The sequence below is a fragment of the Chelon labrosus genome (assembly GCF_963514085.1).
Source record: "Chelon labrosus genome assembly, chromosome: 21".
In the NCBI taxonomy this organism is placed as follows: Eukaryota; Metazoa; Chordata; class Actinopteri; order Mugiliformes; family Mugilidae; genus Chelon; species Chelon labrosus.
This window is the reverse complement of record NC_140354.1, coordinates 23567324-23587255: the sequence shown is the minus strand read 5'-3', so window position 1 is coordinate 23587255 and position 19932 is coordinate 23567324. Positions and strand designations below refer to the sequence as shown.

The 19932-nt window shown below is 45.7% G+C and overlaps 1 protein-coding gene across 1 annotated transcript in view; it reads right to left on the bottom strand.

Annotated features, from left to right (window-relative positions):
• grin2aa (glutamate receptor, ionotropic, N-methyl D-aspartate 2A, a) overlaps positions 1-19932 on the bottom strand; it is a gene marked incomplete at its 5' end in the record, with an annotated part of 131612 nt that overhangs the window by 29988 nt on the left and 81692 nt on the right. Inside the window, 2 exons of the mRNA XM_084570666.1 lie at positions 7650-8078; positions 12355-12521. Coding sequence (XP_084426792.1) covers positions 7650-8078; positions 12355-12521 — 596 coding nt within the window. The remainder of the gene's footprint in view (positions 1-7649; positions 8079-12354; positions 12522-19932) is intronic.

The window sequence follows — 19932 nt, the reverse complement described above, 5'->3', positions numbered from 1 at the left end:
GAGCGACGGGGGCAAACTTCTAAATGGGGCATGTACCCACATGACGTTGAAGAAGCCACAGTGGGCTGCTGCAGGTGGGGCGTTTCTGTTGGAGCTGTGTGGGACAACGGGCCGGGACGCGCTGCAGCATAAAGATATTAAGACTAAAGAAGATCTTTTACTTTATCTGATTTAACGCAAACATTTTCTTTTTAAAGAGTAATATCTTATTCCCTCTTTAGAAAACGCTTTATCAGACTCAACTGAATTTAAATCCAGTTCCTTTTCATTTTAGTGTTTTTTTCTTTTAAAAACATTAAAGTTCAATCGTGTGTCCTAATTTTCCTCCTCATCCATCTTTCCTTCCAGGAACCGGTGGAACAAGTAGCCGAGGCTTTCTGAGATGTGCCCCCACCTGAAGGCTCACTCCCTGGGTTCCTCTGCACCTGATGACCACCATCCATCTCCACCCTCTCATCCCTCCATCCTGTCTACCAATAAACTTCCTTGCATCAGTTAACGTGTGGTCCTTGTTAGCGAATCTAAAAACGAGAGGGTTTTGTTCCCCCGTCTTTGTTTTTTTGGATCTGTGACGTGGACGACTGAGAGTCTTAACTCGCATATAACATTTACAGACACACGACGTAACTGTAATTGTTCATCAACAGTTAATTAAAGTCATTTTCATTAATTAAGACGTGCGCCGACTTCCACGGTTTCATTTTACGCAGAGGCAGAAAAAAAAAAAGTAATTACGCCGCCATGTCACAGAGCGGTGTCAGAGATAATGGCGAGAAAAGGATGTGTGGTGGTGTGGTGACATCTCATGACACCGACATGTCCCTTTAAATTGCTGCTGGCGACACACACACCCACACACACACATACTCACACACACACACACTCACTCACACACACGAGCAACAACTCAATGCCCAGATGAAATCAGCCAGAGATAAGGGGATCGAGAGGGTTTTGTGATTAAAAATAATCTGATTGGCCCGCGAGCAACCAGGTGAGTAGTTTTAAGCCGTTCGATTGGACACGGGATGCCGAGCTGAACCCAATTATGTGCCACTGCCAGCAGAGAAAGAGGCACCGGGATCGGTACCAGTGCACAGGCGGCTCTTTTTAGACAACAGCCCATTCTGCACTTTGGAACCATCTGTCTGGAAGAGACACACACACACACACACACACCCACACACACACACACACACACACACACACACACACACACACACACAGCCCGGCCGGTGACCATTCTGCAGGGTGATTTAACTTAACAGTGTGAATCCACAGCCTCTCAGACGTTAACCGTGGTCCAGGCTCATAACAGCTGACAGATTTTAACCAAAAACATTTAGAAATCACATGAAACTGATTCAAACCAAGAACTTTTTTATTTCTGCAAATCAAGCTGACTAGTATTTTATGACTTCCTGTTTGATTAGTTCATGTGAAACTGTAAATGAACTGTAATAATTGACAGTTATTCTGGACAGGATGCAGACGGGACGGGCAGGTTGTCTTCATGACCGTGGTTTTTGGGCCGACGTCCATCGAACAGGTGCACCTGATAGGGAGTTGCTAGGATACGGGCACAGACTGAAGTGTACACCCCTCGAAAATGACCCTAAACTACCCTGAGCTAACATCCCTGCACACACACACACACACACACACACACAAACACAGACAATGACTTTGTCCATCTCGGCAATTTTCTATAATTCTGCAGCACAAAGATCAAAGTCCAGTTTCTCCCACTTTTCCAGCCTCCATTATATCAGTAATCTCCCTTTTATTTGCGGAGGGGGGAGGCGGAGGCGGAGGTGGAGGTGGAGGGGGGCAGCAGAGACGGAGCACCCCGAAATAAATGAGAGTGAGTGCAGAATGAGGGGAAGAGATGGAGGGAGAGGAGGTACGATGAGAGGAGGAAGGGGGCTGGATAAAAATATCTTCAGTGTTATTTATTTATTTTTACTCCCTTTCTCTAATTTGAGAGTAAAAGAGTTGGCTAAGGGAGGGAGGGAGTGTGTATGGGAGGGGGGCTGGGGGGGCTCACTGCAGCAACAGTACAAGCACACTGCAGCAAGTGAAGAAAAACTGCATTACAGCTGCAGCCGCCACATACTCTCCACTGATGCTGGCTTGAAACTTTTAGCATAAAGAGCAGAATAAAAGGAGTTATTTAATATAAATATAAATGTACGTGAAGCCATCTCCTCTGGTAACGGCACCACGTCCTCAGGTGCTCACTTGCTCTGAGCTGCTCCAGGTTTACTTTGGCTTCACTGCAGGAGGAACGAGCCTCTGCAAAGACGTCAGGGGCTGGACTGAAGATGGAGACGTTTATCCTAGACAAGACGAGGAGCGGTCAGGGCGATGATGTGTCAAACATACGGGCCGAGGGCCAAAAGTGGCCCACCAGAGGATCTAATCTGGATCAATCAGCATCAGTTTGCAAAGTGAGAAGATTACATGAAATGGACAAAATCTGGAGTTGTTGCAACTTATAGGCTATTATGCCGGTATGTTACTGGTCCGGCCCGCTCAAGATGGAGTCTCCTCTTCTCTAGATGACCTGATGAAACAGACTCGACTGGTATGTTCTGATCATCCGAGACGTCAAACCATTAACAGCTTGACGTCTCATTTATCAGTGAGAAGCAGCAGACCAGCTACAGCTAGACGATATCCCTGCTGAATAAAGACTACGTGAAGCTATTTATCAGATCAGTAACTACATATCCATCGTTCCTATTTTTAAAATGCTGATCCAGAGTCTGGCCGTGGTGGAAACGGTCTGATCAAGGTTTTCCAAACGTCCCTCTCCATAGCAACGGCTTTTAGTTTTCACCTGAGGAACCCTGAGGTGTTTCCAGACCAGATGAGATCCCTGCAGTGAAATCTGGATCTACCCTGAGGTCTCCTCCCGGCTGGTCGTACTCAGGAAACCTTCCTCACTAGATGCTTGAACCTCCTCCTCCACAGAGCTCCTCATACCGTCTCTAAACTCATTTTGACCACTTTCATCTTTTTTTTCACCTTTCAGCCTGAAGTTCATGACCATAGGAGGAACATAGATGGATTGGTAAATAAAATCCAGTCAGTCCATAAATGTCTTACCAGTATATGTGTCTGGTATCTGCACACAGTTTAAAAGTCCTGTAATGTCCTCATAAAGTCTTCTGAACCTTTTCTGTTTCGTCATGTTTTAGTTTTCCTCCTGTTTCCTGTTTTTATTTTGAAAGTCTCTTCCTTGGTGGTAGCCTCACCTGTGCCTTGCTATCCTTCATGCGTATTTTGTCTTTGTCTCAGTCCTTTTGCCAGTTTGTCTTTGTTTTATCTTGACGTCTGCAGCCCTTTGCCTTTTTCTTGGACTGCCTTATCGGCACAGCATCTTTTGTTATATAAAAAAGTCATTTTCAATAAAGGCCTTCTGTTTCCTGACATAATGGCGACCACCAGTTGCCATGCCAACTGCTCCATAAAGCGGTCCCGTGGGACTGTGAGAGTTGTAAAACAAAATTAAATAATAAGTCCAGTGTATAATCCATCATGTCCTTGTAACAGGTGGAGGTAGAGCAGAGTGTAGTATTAATTAAACTAAAACATGAGTGAGTCTGGAGGAAGAGTGGGCGGGGCATCAATATCACGGCTCCACGTGGCTCCGCCCTCAGACCGTACTGATCAGACTCTGGATCCAAACTCACAAGATGGCGCCGCCCGTATCCCCGGGAACATAGAGTCAGTTTGACCAATGACAGGAAGAGGAGACGTGGTGTCCATATTTATATACAGACTATGGTTTGAATAGGATCTGATTGGCCCAGCAGAGAACACCAATTCACTTATTAATGTAAAGTATGGATAACGATCCAAATTGTTAAGATGCTTATCAGAACCCAGAGCAGAATTTGGTCGATACACCCCTCTACATCCTTCAGTTCAATCTTCCTGCTGATCTAGTTTTCACCTTACTGGACAACGATCAGTTTACACCGCTGCACAATGAACCTTTGCATCAAGCTCATGAAGCCCAGGTGTCTCATGGAGGTGTCTGCATTTCTTTGCAATCAGCTGACATTATCACTCTCGTGCAGACTTTCACCTGCAAGGGAAGGGAACGCTGAGAACAGAGGATTGAGGGCTAAACTTTAAAAACAGTGCACCCACATATCTGTCTCCATTTGGAACAAGAACACCAGAATCTCATCTTCGTACGGAAACCAAAGGAAATCTTCATTTCTAATGGAGCCGCTTGCTTCTAATAACACAACACAGCTATGACAGATTGTGGAAATGTTTCCTTCAGTCAAACGCGCTCTTCTTTGTGAGAGCAGCTGCTGTAATAACAGCGCTTGTCACGACTCTCCAGAGAACTGCCAACGTGAATCGACATCTCATTTATGCTGGCATGTGATCGGGCTAATGACGTAGCGTGTGGCCGACATGATGGGAGCGTCGCTGAGGTCACGTCTCTGGCTCTTTGTGAGAATCCGCTGTTTATTTTAACATGTGCTCCTCATGTGTCTTGATTTTAAAATCTGCCTCCGTCATGTTTGAACTGTCAGCTCCATTATGTGCGTTGAGTTCATGCCTCCGCCTTCACACGGCTCTAATGACAGCTGCCTCGGGAATAAGTGTGTGTAACGTGTGTGTGTTTGTGTGTGTGTGTGTGTTTTCTGACCCTCGTATATCAGGGCTACACACTGAAATTACCTGTCAGATCAAATTACTGGCACCACGCCCCCCTCCCCCCATGCACACGCTGATAAATAAGTGCTGAAGTCTTTTAAGGCAGACTGTTCACCACAGCAAGGTGAGCGCTGCGCTGTAAATCCATCACGACAACGGTCTCTTAAAGGAAGGGGGAGGGGTGGGGGGGGCTCTTGTTTCTAAAATGCACAGATGCACACACACATATCATATTTTATACACGGCATCACTTGGCCTGCATGCACCACTGGTCCTCCTCTCTGAGCTGCTCATTCGTCTCCTGTTTTTATACCTTCTGCAAAACTAAATTCATCTTGGACGCGAGAAAATCCCACCGTGCATGCACGGCGCCGGTCGTGCATGAACAGCATCGACTATCGACGCAAGTTTTGTTCGGTTGTGGCTGCTTGAGGTTTTTTGGCTGGTTGAGGTTTTTTGGCCACGAATCAGAGCCCGCTTTAAATCAAACAGTTGTCAGGTCAGGAAGGCGTTCAAGCAGAGTAACGATACATTTTAAAACTGAATTCGGGCCAGATGCTTATAAGTTAATACAGTTGGCATCTTTTACACACACACACACACACACACACACAGCGACCAGAGCGCTGCTGGACGTGGCTCTGGTCGCTGTGTGTTGGTATGTAGCGTCTATCTGTGTGTGCTGCCCACATGACAGCCGCTCATGGCCTAACAACCCACACTGGCCCCTCGCCCCGACTCAGCCCTGACCAATCATGTTCCTCGCGTCCCGGCTCCGCGGCCTCATTGGCTGAGCTCTCTCACCCACAACGGAGCCATCTGTGAACACTCATCACCTGGGTAACAACCTGAGGCAGCGGAGCATGCTGGGAACAAAGGGAGCTGGCTCTGGATGATGTGTTTCCTGACAGGATGAGAGAGTTATTAGAGTGAAGTTTGTTCTTAAAGTCTTCCTTGTTAGATCTTTGCACAGAGCGACCGTACAGTCTGGAGCGGTGCCGATCGGTGCCAGGAGCTGGACCGTTCCTCCCGACGGAGCAGCAGGTGCACAGGTAAGCGATGAGCCACGGAAAGCCAAAGAAGTTTCAGGTTGATTCATTGACCAATTACATGAAAAGGTTTTAGGCCGATTAAATAAAAAGTGTGGACGGACCGGATGAACGGACCTCGGAGAAAATGTTAGACTTCAAACTCGATTTGCTAAACTGCAGGATTAGTTTATCAGAGAAAACGACCGGGACTTAATTTGATTTCAGAGAAAAAGTGAAAACTTCCAGGGCTCGAATGTCGCTGCTGATCTCTCACCGTTACCTCGTTCTGCTTCTGCTCCCAGAAACTTTCTGATATAATTCAATAGAAGTTTTAAAATGAATGCAATGATGCGTTTAAAAAGTGTACCAGAAAATAATAATTTGTTCTTTAATAGCAGATTTCTATCTTCTAGGAGTATTACAAGATTACATCAGAGACAAAATGAACGATGATTCATGTCTTAACTTCATCCGTCTCCATCAATCAAACAGTAAGCCACCTAAAGAATGTTCACAGTGCACACTCAGAAATGCATGCATCTAGGGCTGGAGATGCAGAACATGCAGTAATGTCCCAACAACCAGCTCCTTGCATGCACATCTGCCTACAGCTGTTGTTAATCAGAAGCAGCAGAGTCCACCTCCTTTTAGTCCTGCAGCTCTTTGAGACCACTAGTTGGTTTTCATTTCTTCTATCAGCGACTAAAGGAGAAATTACTGATGTAATTTTTGAGGCTCCTGTATAATTTAATTTATTTTCAAACTAGTTCTGTGCACATTTTATTTTACTACATTTTTTAATTTATAAAAAAAAAAAACACACATTTATTTCATCCCTGAGGGAAGCAGGCTGAAATTAGTTCTGCTTTTCTGTGCTACTAATGTGTTTCTATCAGCTATCCAGGTTCAGTATTATTGAGGAGCTGATGGAGAAAACAACCCCGTTTTTACCTCTTATTGGAGCCACGCTGTGACTGAAATGAGTCAGGATAAATAGTTTGTGAAGTGGCTTCAAACAGACTCTGTGATCGGTGATCGGCTGCAAAAATAAAACGCTGATCGGAGCAGCTTTACTTTACTGGATGGAATGTTCCACTGATGCCCGGACTGTTAAATACCAAACACCTCCACCATATGCCTTCGTGTGTTCCTTCTTTCACCAGATAAAACGTTAGAATCGTAAAATAAAGCCCAGCGGAGGCCGAACGCATTCTGGAATCGACTTCCCGTCACTTGGAGATAATCGTTTTAATTTCACGCGTCATTATATTAAATAAAACCAATATTGGGATGTAAACACAGGTTGTGTGTGTCTCTGAGCCTCCGCTGCCAGATGGAAAGGCAGACAGAGCTGGCAAGACCTGCAACATCTCCCACTGGCTGCTGGGGGGGAGGAGCGCGTGATGAGAAGGAGCACAGAAGAGGGTGGATGAGAGATGGAGGAATAAATGAGAAGAGGAACAGAAGGACTCATCAAGGAGCTCTTCAATTTTGGAGAGCACTCATTTGTAGCAGCTTCCTGCTGTTACCCCAGTCCTAGCTTCCTCCCTCCTCTTTCCTCCATCCTCAGCCTCCATTCAGCTCCTCCTACTCCTTTTCTCTCCCTCTTTTAATCCTACATTCATTCTCTTCTCTCTTAGCTTTAACTTGCGGTCCCTTTGATTTGAAACCCAGTCATTGCATCTTTCTCCAACCTCGCCGCTCATTCTTGGAAGTGTCTCATTAGAGGCTGAAAACAAACAGACTGCACTCAAACAGACACATAAAAATATGTGCATTAACACGGCTTCTTTTCTTCTAGATGTCATCAGTAAACACAGAACCATTATGAAGCTGCTGCTGCTGCTGCTGCTGCTGCTGCTGTGTGTAATAAAGGCTTTCACAGACTCCAAGGATCATTATGGACGTGATTGCCAACACAAACACTTTGCTTACTTGTGCAGAGCACTGGGTGGCAGCTTGGTCGTCTTCTCCATGGGGCCGTAACAGGACGTCTTGGCCTCGGGGATGTCGCCGTACTCCTCCAACATGGCTGCCGCCGCCGACGTGATGATCCCCAGGCCGTCGCGGACCCGGGCCTCCAGCGGGTAGTCCCAGTCGTCGTACGACACCGAAATCATCCCCGACGGAAACTCCTCCGGCATTATCTCCGGGTTCCCGGTGGTGAGCGACGGCACGATCCAGATGTAGCCGAAGCCGGTCAGGCCCAGGGAGCGAGCCTCCTCCAGGATGTAGACGGCCTCGTCCTTGGAGCAGTAGAGCAGGACCACGGGGGACTGGACCTTCTTGAGCATGATCTGAGAGCGGCTGTCCTCCTCCACTGCGTCCAGAGTGATGATGTTCTGCAGGTCCCAGCCCACGAAACTAAAGCAAGGATAACGAGGACAGGAGTGAAATGTTAATATTTAACCAATAGACTATTAACTTTGCTCAGGTGCTGGCAAGGGCACTTACAATTATCCATTATAATTAATATCACTGTTAAGTGCGACATGAATTCTAATAGGTGTAAAGTGCTTATTGTCAGGGGATCCACATTAGGGCTAAATGGGATGTAAATGCTGGAGCTGGTCTGCTATAACGACTCTCAGCAGGTTCCAGCCCACGCAGCTGCAGGACGAGGAGAGCAAACAGAGGCCCGTTAGCGTCCAGAGCAACGCTGCTGGTCACGCCGCTAATTGGTGACAACAGTCATCAGAAAGCTGCAGCGTTATCGACCTGGAACGAAGCTTCTGACGCCTCTCTAGATAAAAAATAAAGAATAAAATAAATGTGCTTTGCTTCTGTGCAATGATGTGTTTTCACATAAAGATTTGAGTCCACAGAGAACAGAACAAGTGCTCATTAAAACACTATAATTAATTTATAGAGTCATTCTCTCATCTGGAGGGACAGGCCGCTCTCTTTCCACGGCGTCCAGAGCGATAACGTTCAGAGCGAGGCTAAAGAGCAGCGGGAAGGGGGGGCGGGGGGGTTTTGTTGGTTAATAATGACGTAAACTGTCATAGAAGGACAGGTACAGGTCCGTCATGGTGCAGCTATCAGAGAGGATGAAGAGCGACTGTGATGAAGAGTGTGACACACAGCAGAGAGAAGAGAGGAGCAGTTAACCATCACGTTAGAATCCAACCAGAGACAGACAGGCAGGGTAACATGAGAGGGATCTGGGACCCGCTGTCCAACGTGATGATGGTCTACAAGCCCCAGATGACAAGACGAGTACAGACAATAACACACACACACACACACACACACACACACACACACACACACACACAGAGGAGGCTGGTGATAATTACAGTCAGATGTAAAACATTTTCTTATTTATGTCTGATTGAAGCAGATGAGTCCCTCGGTTCAAACAGATGATGGGGGTCGTGAGGGCAACTGGTCTGGTGCCTGAACGTTCCCGTCCAAACATCTGAATCCTGCCCCCTTTAATCTGCAGATTACACAGACCGGCTGACCACCTGCCCCTCTCTCTCTGTGACTATCTTTCACGTACGTTCCTGCACATTTCAGGATGTTCTGACTTGTCAAATATTCTGCTTCTGGACTCCGTGTTACGATCCAGCCCCAAGGACGGCGACATAAAGTGGAGACCAACATCAGAGTCATAAAAATAAAATTAAAGAACACTAACAGATGAAAGAAGTGAGGTGTGGTGTGTCTCCTCAGGCCCTTTATCCTCACCTCAGGCATTTATCACCTCCAGGTAAACGGAAGAGATTTGATAGGTTTGATTCCTAAGAACAGATTCTGAAAGACGAGAGGACGCGGGGCGATGTGCTTGAAATGCATTCTGGGATACACAAGTTACGTCCTGTTGTGTCTTCGATAAGAAACAAGAACATATATCTCGGCATTCACTCATTTTCTGCAACTGTTTGGGTCAGGGCGTGGGGGGGGGGCTGGAGCCGATCCCAGCCGTTAGTGGTCTAGAGGTGGGGTCCACCCTGGACAGGTCTCCAGTCTATCACAGGGCTAACACAGAGAGACACTCACACCTACGGCCAATTTAGAATCACCAATGAACCTAACCAGCATGTCTTTGGACGGTGGGAGGAAGCTGGAGAACCTGGAGAGAACCCACGCAGACACATGGAGAACATGCAAACACCACACCACTGTGCTGCCCATCCTTAGAACTGGAACTGGGAAAGAGATGTTTGAGGACGTTTCAGAAGAAGAGACGGGAATCCATGTTGGGAAACACTCTTATTCAGGTGAGGCTGGTCTAATAATTAACGCCCATGCACCAGCAGCATAAAGACACATGCATGAACCCTGGAAGGCTGGTAGGGGTGCAGAGGAGGGTCTTAAGAGATTTTAAAGGACGGCACGCACACTGGACACAAACTGTTTGCCCTCCTGCCCTCAGGGAGCAGAACTAACAGACTTAAAAACAGCTCACATACTATTTATTGCCCTGATATTTGTGGATATTGTCGGCTTTGTGAATGGGTTTTCATCTTTACACTGTTGTGGTGCAGGACTTCCTGCCCTCATGTCTTTTTTTCCACTACCCTCCATCTGCCCTTGTATGTATATATATTTATATACATACATATACATATACTCTGTCTGTGTTCTCCTCACAACTGGTTTCAGTTAAAATGTGCCGTTATCTTGACACCGAGGACGTCTCTTCTCCTGGAAATATATCCACACGGGTTCAGATATTTCTCTTCTTCTTCTTCATCTGCTCCGTAAATGCATTTGCAGTAGTTTAGTGAGTGATAGCTCAATAGCATAACCTCAATGTTAAAATAATAGCCCATTATTGTGTATACAGCAGCACACTGTTCCACCCCTCTGCAGCTCCGCCGGGCGTGCAGCGGCAGCGCGAGTGTCTTGGTCTGATGCATGGGCTTAATTTTCTTAAGCAGCCACATCTAAAGACATGTCTGAGGAGGCCGTGTCTCATCTGTCACAGGCTTTTTTTAATAAAACAAACTCTTTTATTTGTCTCCACTTTATGAAGCAGAGCCTGAATTCATGCCAAATTCATGCATTTGTCTTACAAACGGCTACGTGACGGAAAACAAATAAAAAAAAAATGAATAAATAAATAAAAACCTGGGAAATGATTAGATGTAGAAAGCTGGGGAACCCTCTGACTGTATGGTCTATCTGGGAAAATAAAATCATTTAGATTTTTGTTCTCATGTTGCAGAATTAAAAGAGCAATGCTGGACGTTTAACATGAGATGAACCTTTTCTACGATTAGCCCTCGATTAATGTCCAATAATGAAATAACTTCACTGGAGCAGCTATTAAACTATCTGACCTGCTACTGTAATTACTGTCAACAGAGCGGCCGGAGCAGAGCAGAGCAGAGCAGAGCAGAGCTGTGGACTTGAAATAAAGAGTAACTGCTAATGAGAAAGGCCTCAGCTGGGCTTTCATATATCACGCGTCCAGACACGGGTCCTTTCCAGCATCTCACTGCCGCTGAACATGCTCCATCAATATGACATTATTTATTTTTTTTGTCAGAAATGATGGCGTTCTGCTCTGTTCTCATTCTCTCTGCTGCCTCAGACCCGCAGCATCCGTCACAATGACCTAAAGGTGCGGCAAACAGCCAAACAGCAAGTGTAGTAAAGCTAGCTGTCGTGTGCGTTGGTTAGAGGAGCGCTGATTTAATCCTCTCAGGACGGATGAGATGAGAAGCGCCGTGTGCGGTCGTAACTCTGGCCCTTCCTCTGGAGAACTTTCTTGAAGGATGAAGATTACAACTAAACGGGGAGGGGTGGGCTTTGAGCAACGTCCTGACTGGATGAACATTAACATAGCTAATGTGCTGCAACAGTTTCTTGTTGATTTTCATATTTTATTAGTTTGCTGTAGGTTAAGGGATGAATTTAAGTTTGCTGCAGACATCTGCAACACCCGTCCTGTCCTCATGTCTCCAGCTAACCTGTTCATGCTCCTCAGTTCTCTCTTTTTTTTTTTTTAAACTGTCAACAAAGATTTTTATTTGAATGTCCTGAGAGCTTCTCTGCCGTTTGACAAATTAACTCATCACAGACGTCCGTTCTGCCCAGAGGATGAATCCTGGTGATGTTATCTTGACGTTGTGTGTCCACCGTCCTGGCTGAAATACCTCAAGAACTACACGATGGATGTCGGTTTTATTTGCACATTCATGCAGAACCATGATAAATTAGAACCATTTAGGGATTTATAATCTTTCAGTCAATACAGGGTTTGAAATTTGACTTTGGTTTGTGGTATATTATCTACAAAACTGATGACATTCCCAGGATCTGCAGATGTGGTCTATATGCACTAAACTAGAACATGGTGAACTTTATATTGTACATGCAAAACATCTGCATGTATCTTGAAGTTCCACTGCGGGCAAGACAGAGGTCAGGGTGTTTCTAATCAAGGATTTTATAGACAATTATTTGTCCGAGTGAATTTGTTCTCTTCTCTATCTCTTGTTTCTCCAAAGTAAAATAAAAGAAAGTTTGCCACAGCTGGTGATGCAAGTCTGCATACTGAACATTGCATTGTGCAGCTGTGGCATCTTTCGACTCCTGTTATCCAACTGAACAGCAATCAGATGTATGAGCTACAGAAACGAAGATGAAACTACGGAGACCAGAGCAGAGAAGCAACGTGTCCCACCTGTTGTCCACCGTCGTCTTCAGGATGTTGATGAACTCCTGGTAGCCGGGGAACTTGGACGTGACGATGGAGAAGATGTGCCAGTCGTACTCCTCCATGATGTTCAGCATCAGCAGAGCCTCCTGCTGGATGGAGGCGCCAAACTGGAAGAAGGTGGACTTCACATCCTGAGAAGAGGACGAGAGGAGAAAGGAGGCGGATGATTCAAACTGCATCTCAGGAACATCAATCAACAGCACGGCATTTAACATTTGGCAAGATATCCTTCCTCTCTCTCTCTGGCTTTCTCTGTCTCTCTCACGCATACACAATCACAGAGGCTGAGAGTAATAAGCTTCTCGTGGAGGAAATATATAGATGAGGGCCTCAGAACAATTCAATTAAGACCAAATTGGATTGGTGCGGTACAGGCGTGCTGCAGAACTCTGTGGGCCGGGTTCTGCGCTCAGTCCGAGCCGGCCGTATCCACTCCATTAAACCTGACTGAGAATCATTTGCCACTTAATTCAGCCAAACTCAGACATGAGCGTGCACTGCTCAGACAGACGCTAATAAAGGTGGACAAATTCATTCTGTTCATTTATGCTGCGTCTGAAATGAGTCATGAGGGGAAACGGGACAAAAACACGGAGAGAGTGGCGTCACGATGGGCGTGGACTTCTGCAGCACCGCTTGTTTTGTGTCTCATGATGTGAACTGAATCAATATGTGTGTGTGGATGAAGACACAACCTAGAAAACAACCAGAAAAAGAAGGAAGAGCTGACGGAACAAAAGAGTGGATTGAAGAAATATTCTGATATTTAGCTTTAGTTTAAACCCTACTTATGTAAAAGCACAAAAGAGTTAGCAGCGAAGTAACGACAAAGTATGAAAGTAAAAGTACTGCTTCAGCCTCTGACTGATATATTATTAAATCATACGTCAGCGCGTCAGTGCTGCAGCTGCTGCAGAAGACTACACGCTGCTGTTTGCAGGAATTCATCAAATGATCCAATAAAAAGTAAAAGTTCCACCGCTGCTCTTAGATAGATGATGCAAACCCTCCATGGCCGTCTGCCGGCAGCCTGCAGTCATTCCTCCACACTGTGACTAATACTAATACTCATACTTCTGCAGCAGACCTACTCAGAGGCTACGTCGCAGCCTACGCTCTTGTAAGGATTTACAGTCCTGCGCTGGTGTGTCGGCATCATTCTTTAATTACAGCGCTAAGGCGTTAGCTGGCAGTGTGTTGGCTGTGGTGAGTTTCTCTGTGGAGCTGATAAACACCCAGACGTGCAGCAGGAAACATGCTGTAAACTGGTCTCAGCTGCAGCCGTTGGTGTCTGTGTGACGTGGAGGTGCGTGTCTGGAGCTACGATGGAGATCCCATGCTGGAGCATAACGCTGCTTTAAATGAGTGAGAGTTGGTGAGTTGGTGTGTGCAGTGAACCTGCAAACAAAACTGATCAGTTTTAACATGAAAACAACTAGAAACCACCAGAACTAGCCGCTCTACTTCCATTCCAATAACTCTGATGCTGCTGCGGAGATTCTGCGCTCGACTTCAAACACACAGTTGTGGAAAGGAACTTCTCCCACCCTGGTTAACATTTAATGCGTTCTGCGCTCTTCTCCAGAGCAGAAACCGAAGCCTTCAAGCTACTTCAGGTTGATAACTTTCACTGCACAGCTACGTTCACACAAAAAGAATCCACATGCTGCAACATCCTCCCTGCAAATATCTCTCCAATATCTTTCTTTATTCCTGCTCTTTGGTCAAATATTTAGATCAGTATTTAAATTAGTCCCATATAATCCACCTGTAGAGGTTTTTCTGCTGTAATGAAACATAATGTGACTACTCCCATAATCTGACCACCGACCAACAATCAGACTAAACTCTGTGGGATAGTCCAGATAGTGACGCTGCCGTCTGGTTGGGTTGAGGACGGGGACGCTTGCAGCTCAGCCCTGCATCCTGAAAGCAGACGCCAGATCTTCTCTTTTGAGATGGATGTGCACCACGTTTGTGCACAACAAGAGAAATCCACTTTCAACACTTTTCCAACACATTTTTGTCGTCAACGTCTCATTCGAAGTCTTCATTTTTAGTGTAGAAGTTAGTTGTGTTTTTTTTTAGAGCGTTTTAACGAGCACGCTTTTCAAATCTCAGCGTTAAACTAAACGTCTTGCAAGGATTTTTTGTGGATGATTTGAACAAGAGAAAAAATCGACATGATGATCAAGAAGAATCATATACTGTATGTGACGACAAACAAACTGCAGGTAAGCATGCAAACCATTAGCATCTCCATTAACATCACCATTAGCATCACCATTAGCATCTCCATTAGCTGGAGTCTCTGTTGAGTTCTTGTCTACTTGGTTCTCCGATGAGACTTCAGATGAGCAGGTTTCTTTTATTCCCAGCATGCCTAGCAGCAGAAGATCCAATTTTATTTATCATCAACATCATCGATCACCTCAATGTGACATTAGTGCCTCACTTAACAACCCATCCTAGTCCCTGAGCCGCCTCTGCCTTCAACCAATCCTCTTAAACAGTCCTTTTCAAGTCACTTCTCTCTATCAGGCTGATGAGAGTGAGTCCAGCTCCACATAGTGACAGTGGATGAAAATAGACCCGGTTACAAAGCAGCGAGTCACAGAGTGTGAAGGATGCTATCAGAGCACTGCATGTAATTTCATTGCTCCATGCATGGCCTAGCATTCCCTCTCCCACTATCTCTGCATTCTCATTGTTTGCATTATTTGTGTCGTTGTGGGTGAATGAGGAAATGGCCGTGCGTCCCATAAACTCGAGTGCTCTTTAATGGTATCGTATCAGTGTGTGGTTTCCTCTTGTTCGACTCAAGTGCTCTTCAGAGCATCCCTGTGCAGCGCTGCCCTCCTCTCTCTGTGTGTGTGTGTCTGTGTGTGTGTGTTGTAATGGCTGCGTTGAATGGGGATGCTGGAGCACGGTGGGACAAGAGGGAGGTCATGCTATAAGACTTGTCACTCCCGGTCTTCGTCACCGCCGCGGCTCGTACTCCCACTCCTCGCTGGAGCATACAGGGAGCTGAGCACAGTGGCTGTCAAGGAAGAATGAGGCGGCACATTTACAACGTGTGTGACTGTTTATGCAAATATCTACTGACTCCTACCTGATAACACAGGTATCTGTCATGCACCAACTGTGAATTCTACAGGTTATAACTGATTTAAAATGAAAAGCCTCTGTGTTACACACCTACGATATGAAGGCGTATGCTAAATTGTCTTTGTGACGTTGTGTTTTGACATGATCCATCTTATTTAAGGTGCTGAAGACGTACGAGAACAAAGGAGCGTTTAATCCTTCAGTTTACTTGACCGATCTCCCAGCTTCAAACTCCCTGGTTCTCTCTGGACTTGACGGCAGCATGTTGACGCCAAAGGCAACATTTATGTGAAATTAATTCAGCAAACACTGGTTATGAATTCAGCTCCAGTTGTATCTTGTGTGTTAAAGGCTTGAGTCCATCAGAAAGGATTAAAATGAAGCTCTAGGCCACCCCAGGAGAGAGGAGTAGTCCAGCAAGCAACTAAACAGAAATCTCCCTTTTACCAAAATAATTTCTTTTTTTTCCGGTCTCGAGTGAGGCTGAGCTCATGCCTGCACTTACACCGACCAGCCATAACATTATGACCACCCTCCTAATATTGTGTAGGTCTCCAAAACAGTGGTGACTCGTGAGAGAATGGACATGGGCCTTCTGAGGGTGTCCTGAATGTTCAAGGTCCAAAAGTTTCCCAGCAGAACACTGAACTGTCACAAGATGGTCAACGTTATTTACTTCTCAGTGGTCGTAATGTTGCGGTTGATTGGTGTATATATGCAGGTTAAAACCGTGTCAGGTGTCAAGCTAACTTACTATCTACATTCTTCTTCAAGAATACTTCTCCTCAATTAAGATAAAAATAGAATAACTACTAGGAGCCATGAAAAGGATCCTCCAGGTTTCACTTTTCTGTCTTTAAACTGTGTAGTCAGTCTAACCTATAATCCTGAGACCATGTACCTATTTCCAACACTTGAATCAGACTCACGCTGACAACAGAAGACTGAGAAAGGAAAACTCTTTTTATCCTCTTCTTCTGAGAGACAGAGTCGCACATTACATGAAATAAACTGTTTCAGAAAGCTTTGTGTACGCTCCACGGCTTCCGTTTTATCGGGAGAGTTCCTTTTTTTTTTCAGCTGTGACCGGAGGCATTGTGTTTTCAGGCTGTCACTCGGTGCGTCACGGCCATTTCCCCCGTGAATGTCACACCTCAGGAACCCCTTCAGGGAACCTCCTCGAATCTGGCACCAAACGTTTAATCGAACTCAAACATGAACTGATTAGAATTAGGTCACTCAAGCAAAATTTGACACAAAAAGGTCAACGTCTCTGCAAAAAAAGTCTGGACAGGCATAGGTGTAAGAGTGAGGCTGCACGTGATTCCTCTAGAGGAAGGCAAGATGGTGCAAAGAATAATAGAAAGGATAAACTACGTGTGAAGGAGTAATGTTCTGCAGACATGAAACCATGGACAGAGAGAAGCTGGATGCAGTGCAGAGTGGAGGAGAGTGGAGGAGAGTGGAGGAGAGGCCGATGGAGCGACTAAGCTCCGTGTGATTGTTTCTAATTGGGATGGCTCACAATCCGTGACATCAGCAAACAGCCAATCATTTCCTCTCGTTCCACCCCTGTCAAAGTGTGACATGTCTTCAGCGTCGACACGCACAACACACACAGGCTGCTGTCACACCCGGCTCTGTCTGTCTGTCCCGCTCTGTTGCATGAACTCAAACTGATGCACCCACAAACACACGCCTGCCCCACGGGCCAGGACAGCGCGCCTACGCCGAGATGGAGGGGAGTTATAAATAGTGGCCCTCATATCCTCCGCTGCTGATAGCATCATGCCCTGTCTGGTCTGATGACACACACGTGGACACAAAAGCGTTCACACACAAACAGGCGACGCCCGCCGCGATAACGGCCTGATAATACACGTCCACGCCAAAAACCTGCACGTATCTGCCGTACGGGGGATGACATCCTCCTATCACTTCTATCCGCCGCAGATACGCCGCTATCTGCTGGGGTTTAACGGCCCTGCACAGTCCACGGCAGCAGGAGCACACTGATGTGACAAAAAGCCCTCACGTGGCCAGTTACTAAATATAAACAGACAGGGGTAAAAATAGCTGTGGCAAAACAAAACAGGCAAGAGAATGTCTGCAGCAGAAACAAAGCGAGGAGCCAGGGAGACGGCGTTTACTGTTTAAACCGCAGAGATACTGTACAGCTAGCGCAGCCAAGCACCTAAAATACCCGCCATCATTCTCTTATATAACTAATTACTATCAGCCTGAGATCCTCGGTCTGCCAACGCTGGAGTCTGATAGGAAATCCTGTAAATTAATAATGAGCAGCAGCAGCAGCAGCAGCATCGCACCAGACGAAGATAAATTCACCAAAAATATGACACCAGGAATCTATAGTTATATCAAAATGTACAGAATACAGGCAGAAAATAAGAATAAATTAGTCATTTAATAGTGTCTGAATGTGGCCACTAAAGTGCTAGAGATAAGAGATAAGGCTTTAATGTGACTGAGGTTCTGAAACTAAATATTTAATAAATAAATAATAAAACAACGTATAGAGCTGGTCAGAGGAACCATGTTGACCCTGTCCCACAACAAAAGTAACCAAAATGGGGCGTACTAGCATCAGAACTGGACCATGGAGCCAGGCTAAAATGCTAAAGGACACGTGACCACATCAGACACACTTCTTGACTCGTAGCGTCACATTTTTAAGCTTTCCGTGTGTAATCTGACGCCATGAAATGACACCAGACATGCTGAGGACATGTGTGCAGCCCTTTATCAAGAGTACATGGAGGGACATAACATGTAAAATACACAAAATGAGCACCGGTGCACGTGGTGTAGTTTGGTTTCTCATCATTCTCAGCTCTGTCCATGGTGCTGAAATCTGTGACGACTTTTAAACATCGTGCATCAAACCTGCGTCGAAATAAAGTAAAACCAGCAGAACATGGGACAGAAAAGTCTGGATTCAATCTTAAATTAAAGGGAAATGGAACAAATGGAATCACCAGTGAAGGTGGGAATGTTTGCAGCAGCAGAGTGCCTTCAGATGCTTATATCGTAGTAGCGGCGTTGGGCAGAGACACACGCAAAAGCACAAACTTGTAGAAAAAGTAAGTGTCCTCAGGTTTTTTCTTTCAGTCTAATGACCAGAGAGTAATGTCATTGCCCTAACTGCATTGCTGTGGTAATGTCTTTTACTTGGAGCACATTATCTGAGTCTGCTGCGTTCTCCTGCAAATAGCTTCTGAATCCGTGGAAGCTTATTCTGTCTCTACCAGATTACAGCGTTTTAAAACAATAAGCAGATCAGGTGGAGGCTCTGTGAATGAGACTTTGTGCTTTTACACTGTAAAAGTGTGTGTGTGTGTAGAGTGGGGTGGGGGTGTGGGGGGGCTGGGGGGGCATGTATTCTTGGTGTTGGATAATAATTGTAGGGGAACCATCCTTGGACTGCAGCAGAAGAGGCTGCACACGCTAACAGGGAGGGAGAGGATCATTAAACGAGGCTGGATCTGACGTCACTGAGGAATATTTCTGTCCGTTTTAACAGACAACACACTCACAGGCAGAGAGGAGGAGACCTACTGAAAGTTTATCACACAGGGAGCAGTGTCGGTGTGCATGTGTGTGTGTGTGTGTTATTGCTGTGGTTCCTCTGTCAGGACTTTTTAACAAGCACTCGAACCCCCACGGGGAAACACTGACAAAATAACATCATCTCTCTCTCTCTCTCTCTCTCTCTCTCTCTCTCTCTCTCTCTCTCCCCCTCTCTCTCTCTCTGTGTCTCTATCTTTGTCTCTTTGCGTTCGTCCTCCTCTCCCACTCTCTCCCTCTCCTCTAATAAGTCCAATATCTTCCTCTCTGTCTTCCTCTCCTTTCGTTAACTCTCTGTCCAGGGGCTCTGTCTTTTCTCGCCTCCCTCTATCCATCTTGCCCTCTCCCGCCCACTCCCTATCTCTTCTAATAAGGCCAATATTCTGCTGCGCTCCTCGGGGACCCAACCTTACACCTAAGAAGACGGAGCAGCGGCATCGTCGACGCCGGGAGCCTAATCTCAGCATTTACACCAGCGCTGTATTAATAAAAATGAAGAGACGCGTAGAAGCCTAAACTGATGGTTCAGGCCCACAGATTAAAATTTAAAACAAAAAAAACAAGTTTACCCATCCTTAAAAATGAGCTGGATCAAACTGAGGAACATAACAAATAAAACAATGGTCCCTAGATGAATGAACATCTTGATTTTCTATTTATTTACTGATCGATAGATATAAAACATAAGAACAATCTGAAGTTAGTGACTCATCGAAATCACAATAAGTTCATAACCATTCAAATTTCTCCAGTAAGTAATCAGATTACTTTACTTTCTTTCAATCACCGTGCTGCTGGTTATGCTTTCACTACACTCTGACATATTGGACATTTCCACCCCCCGCCTCT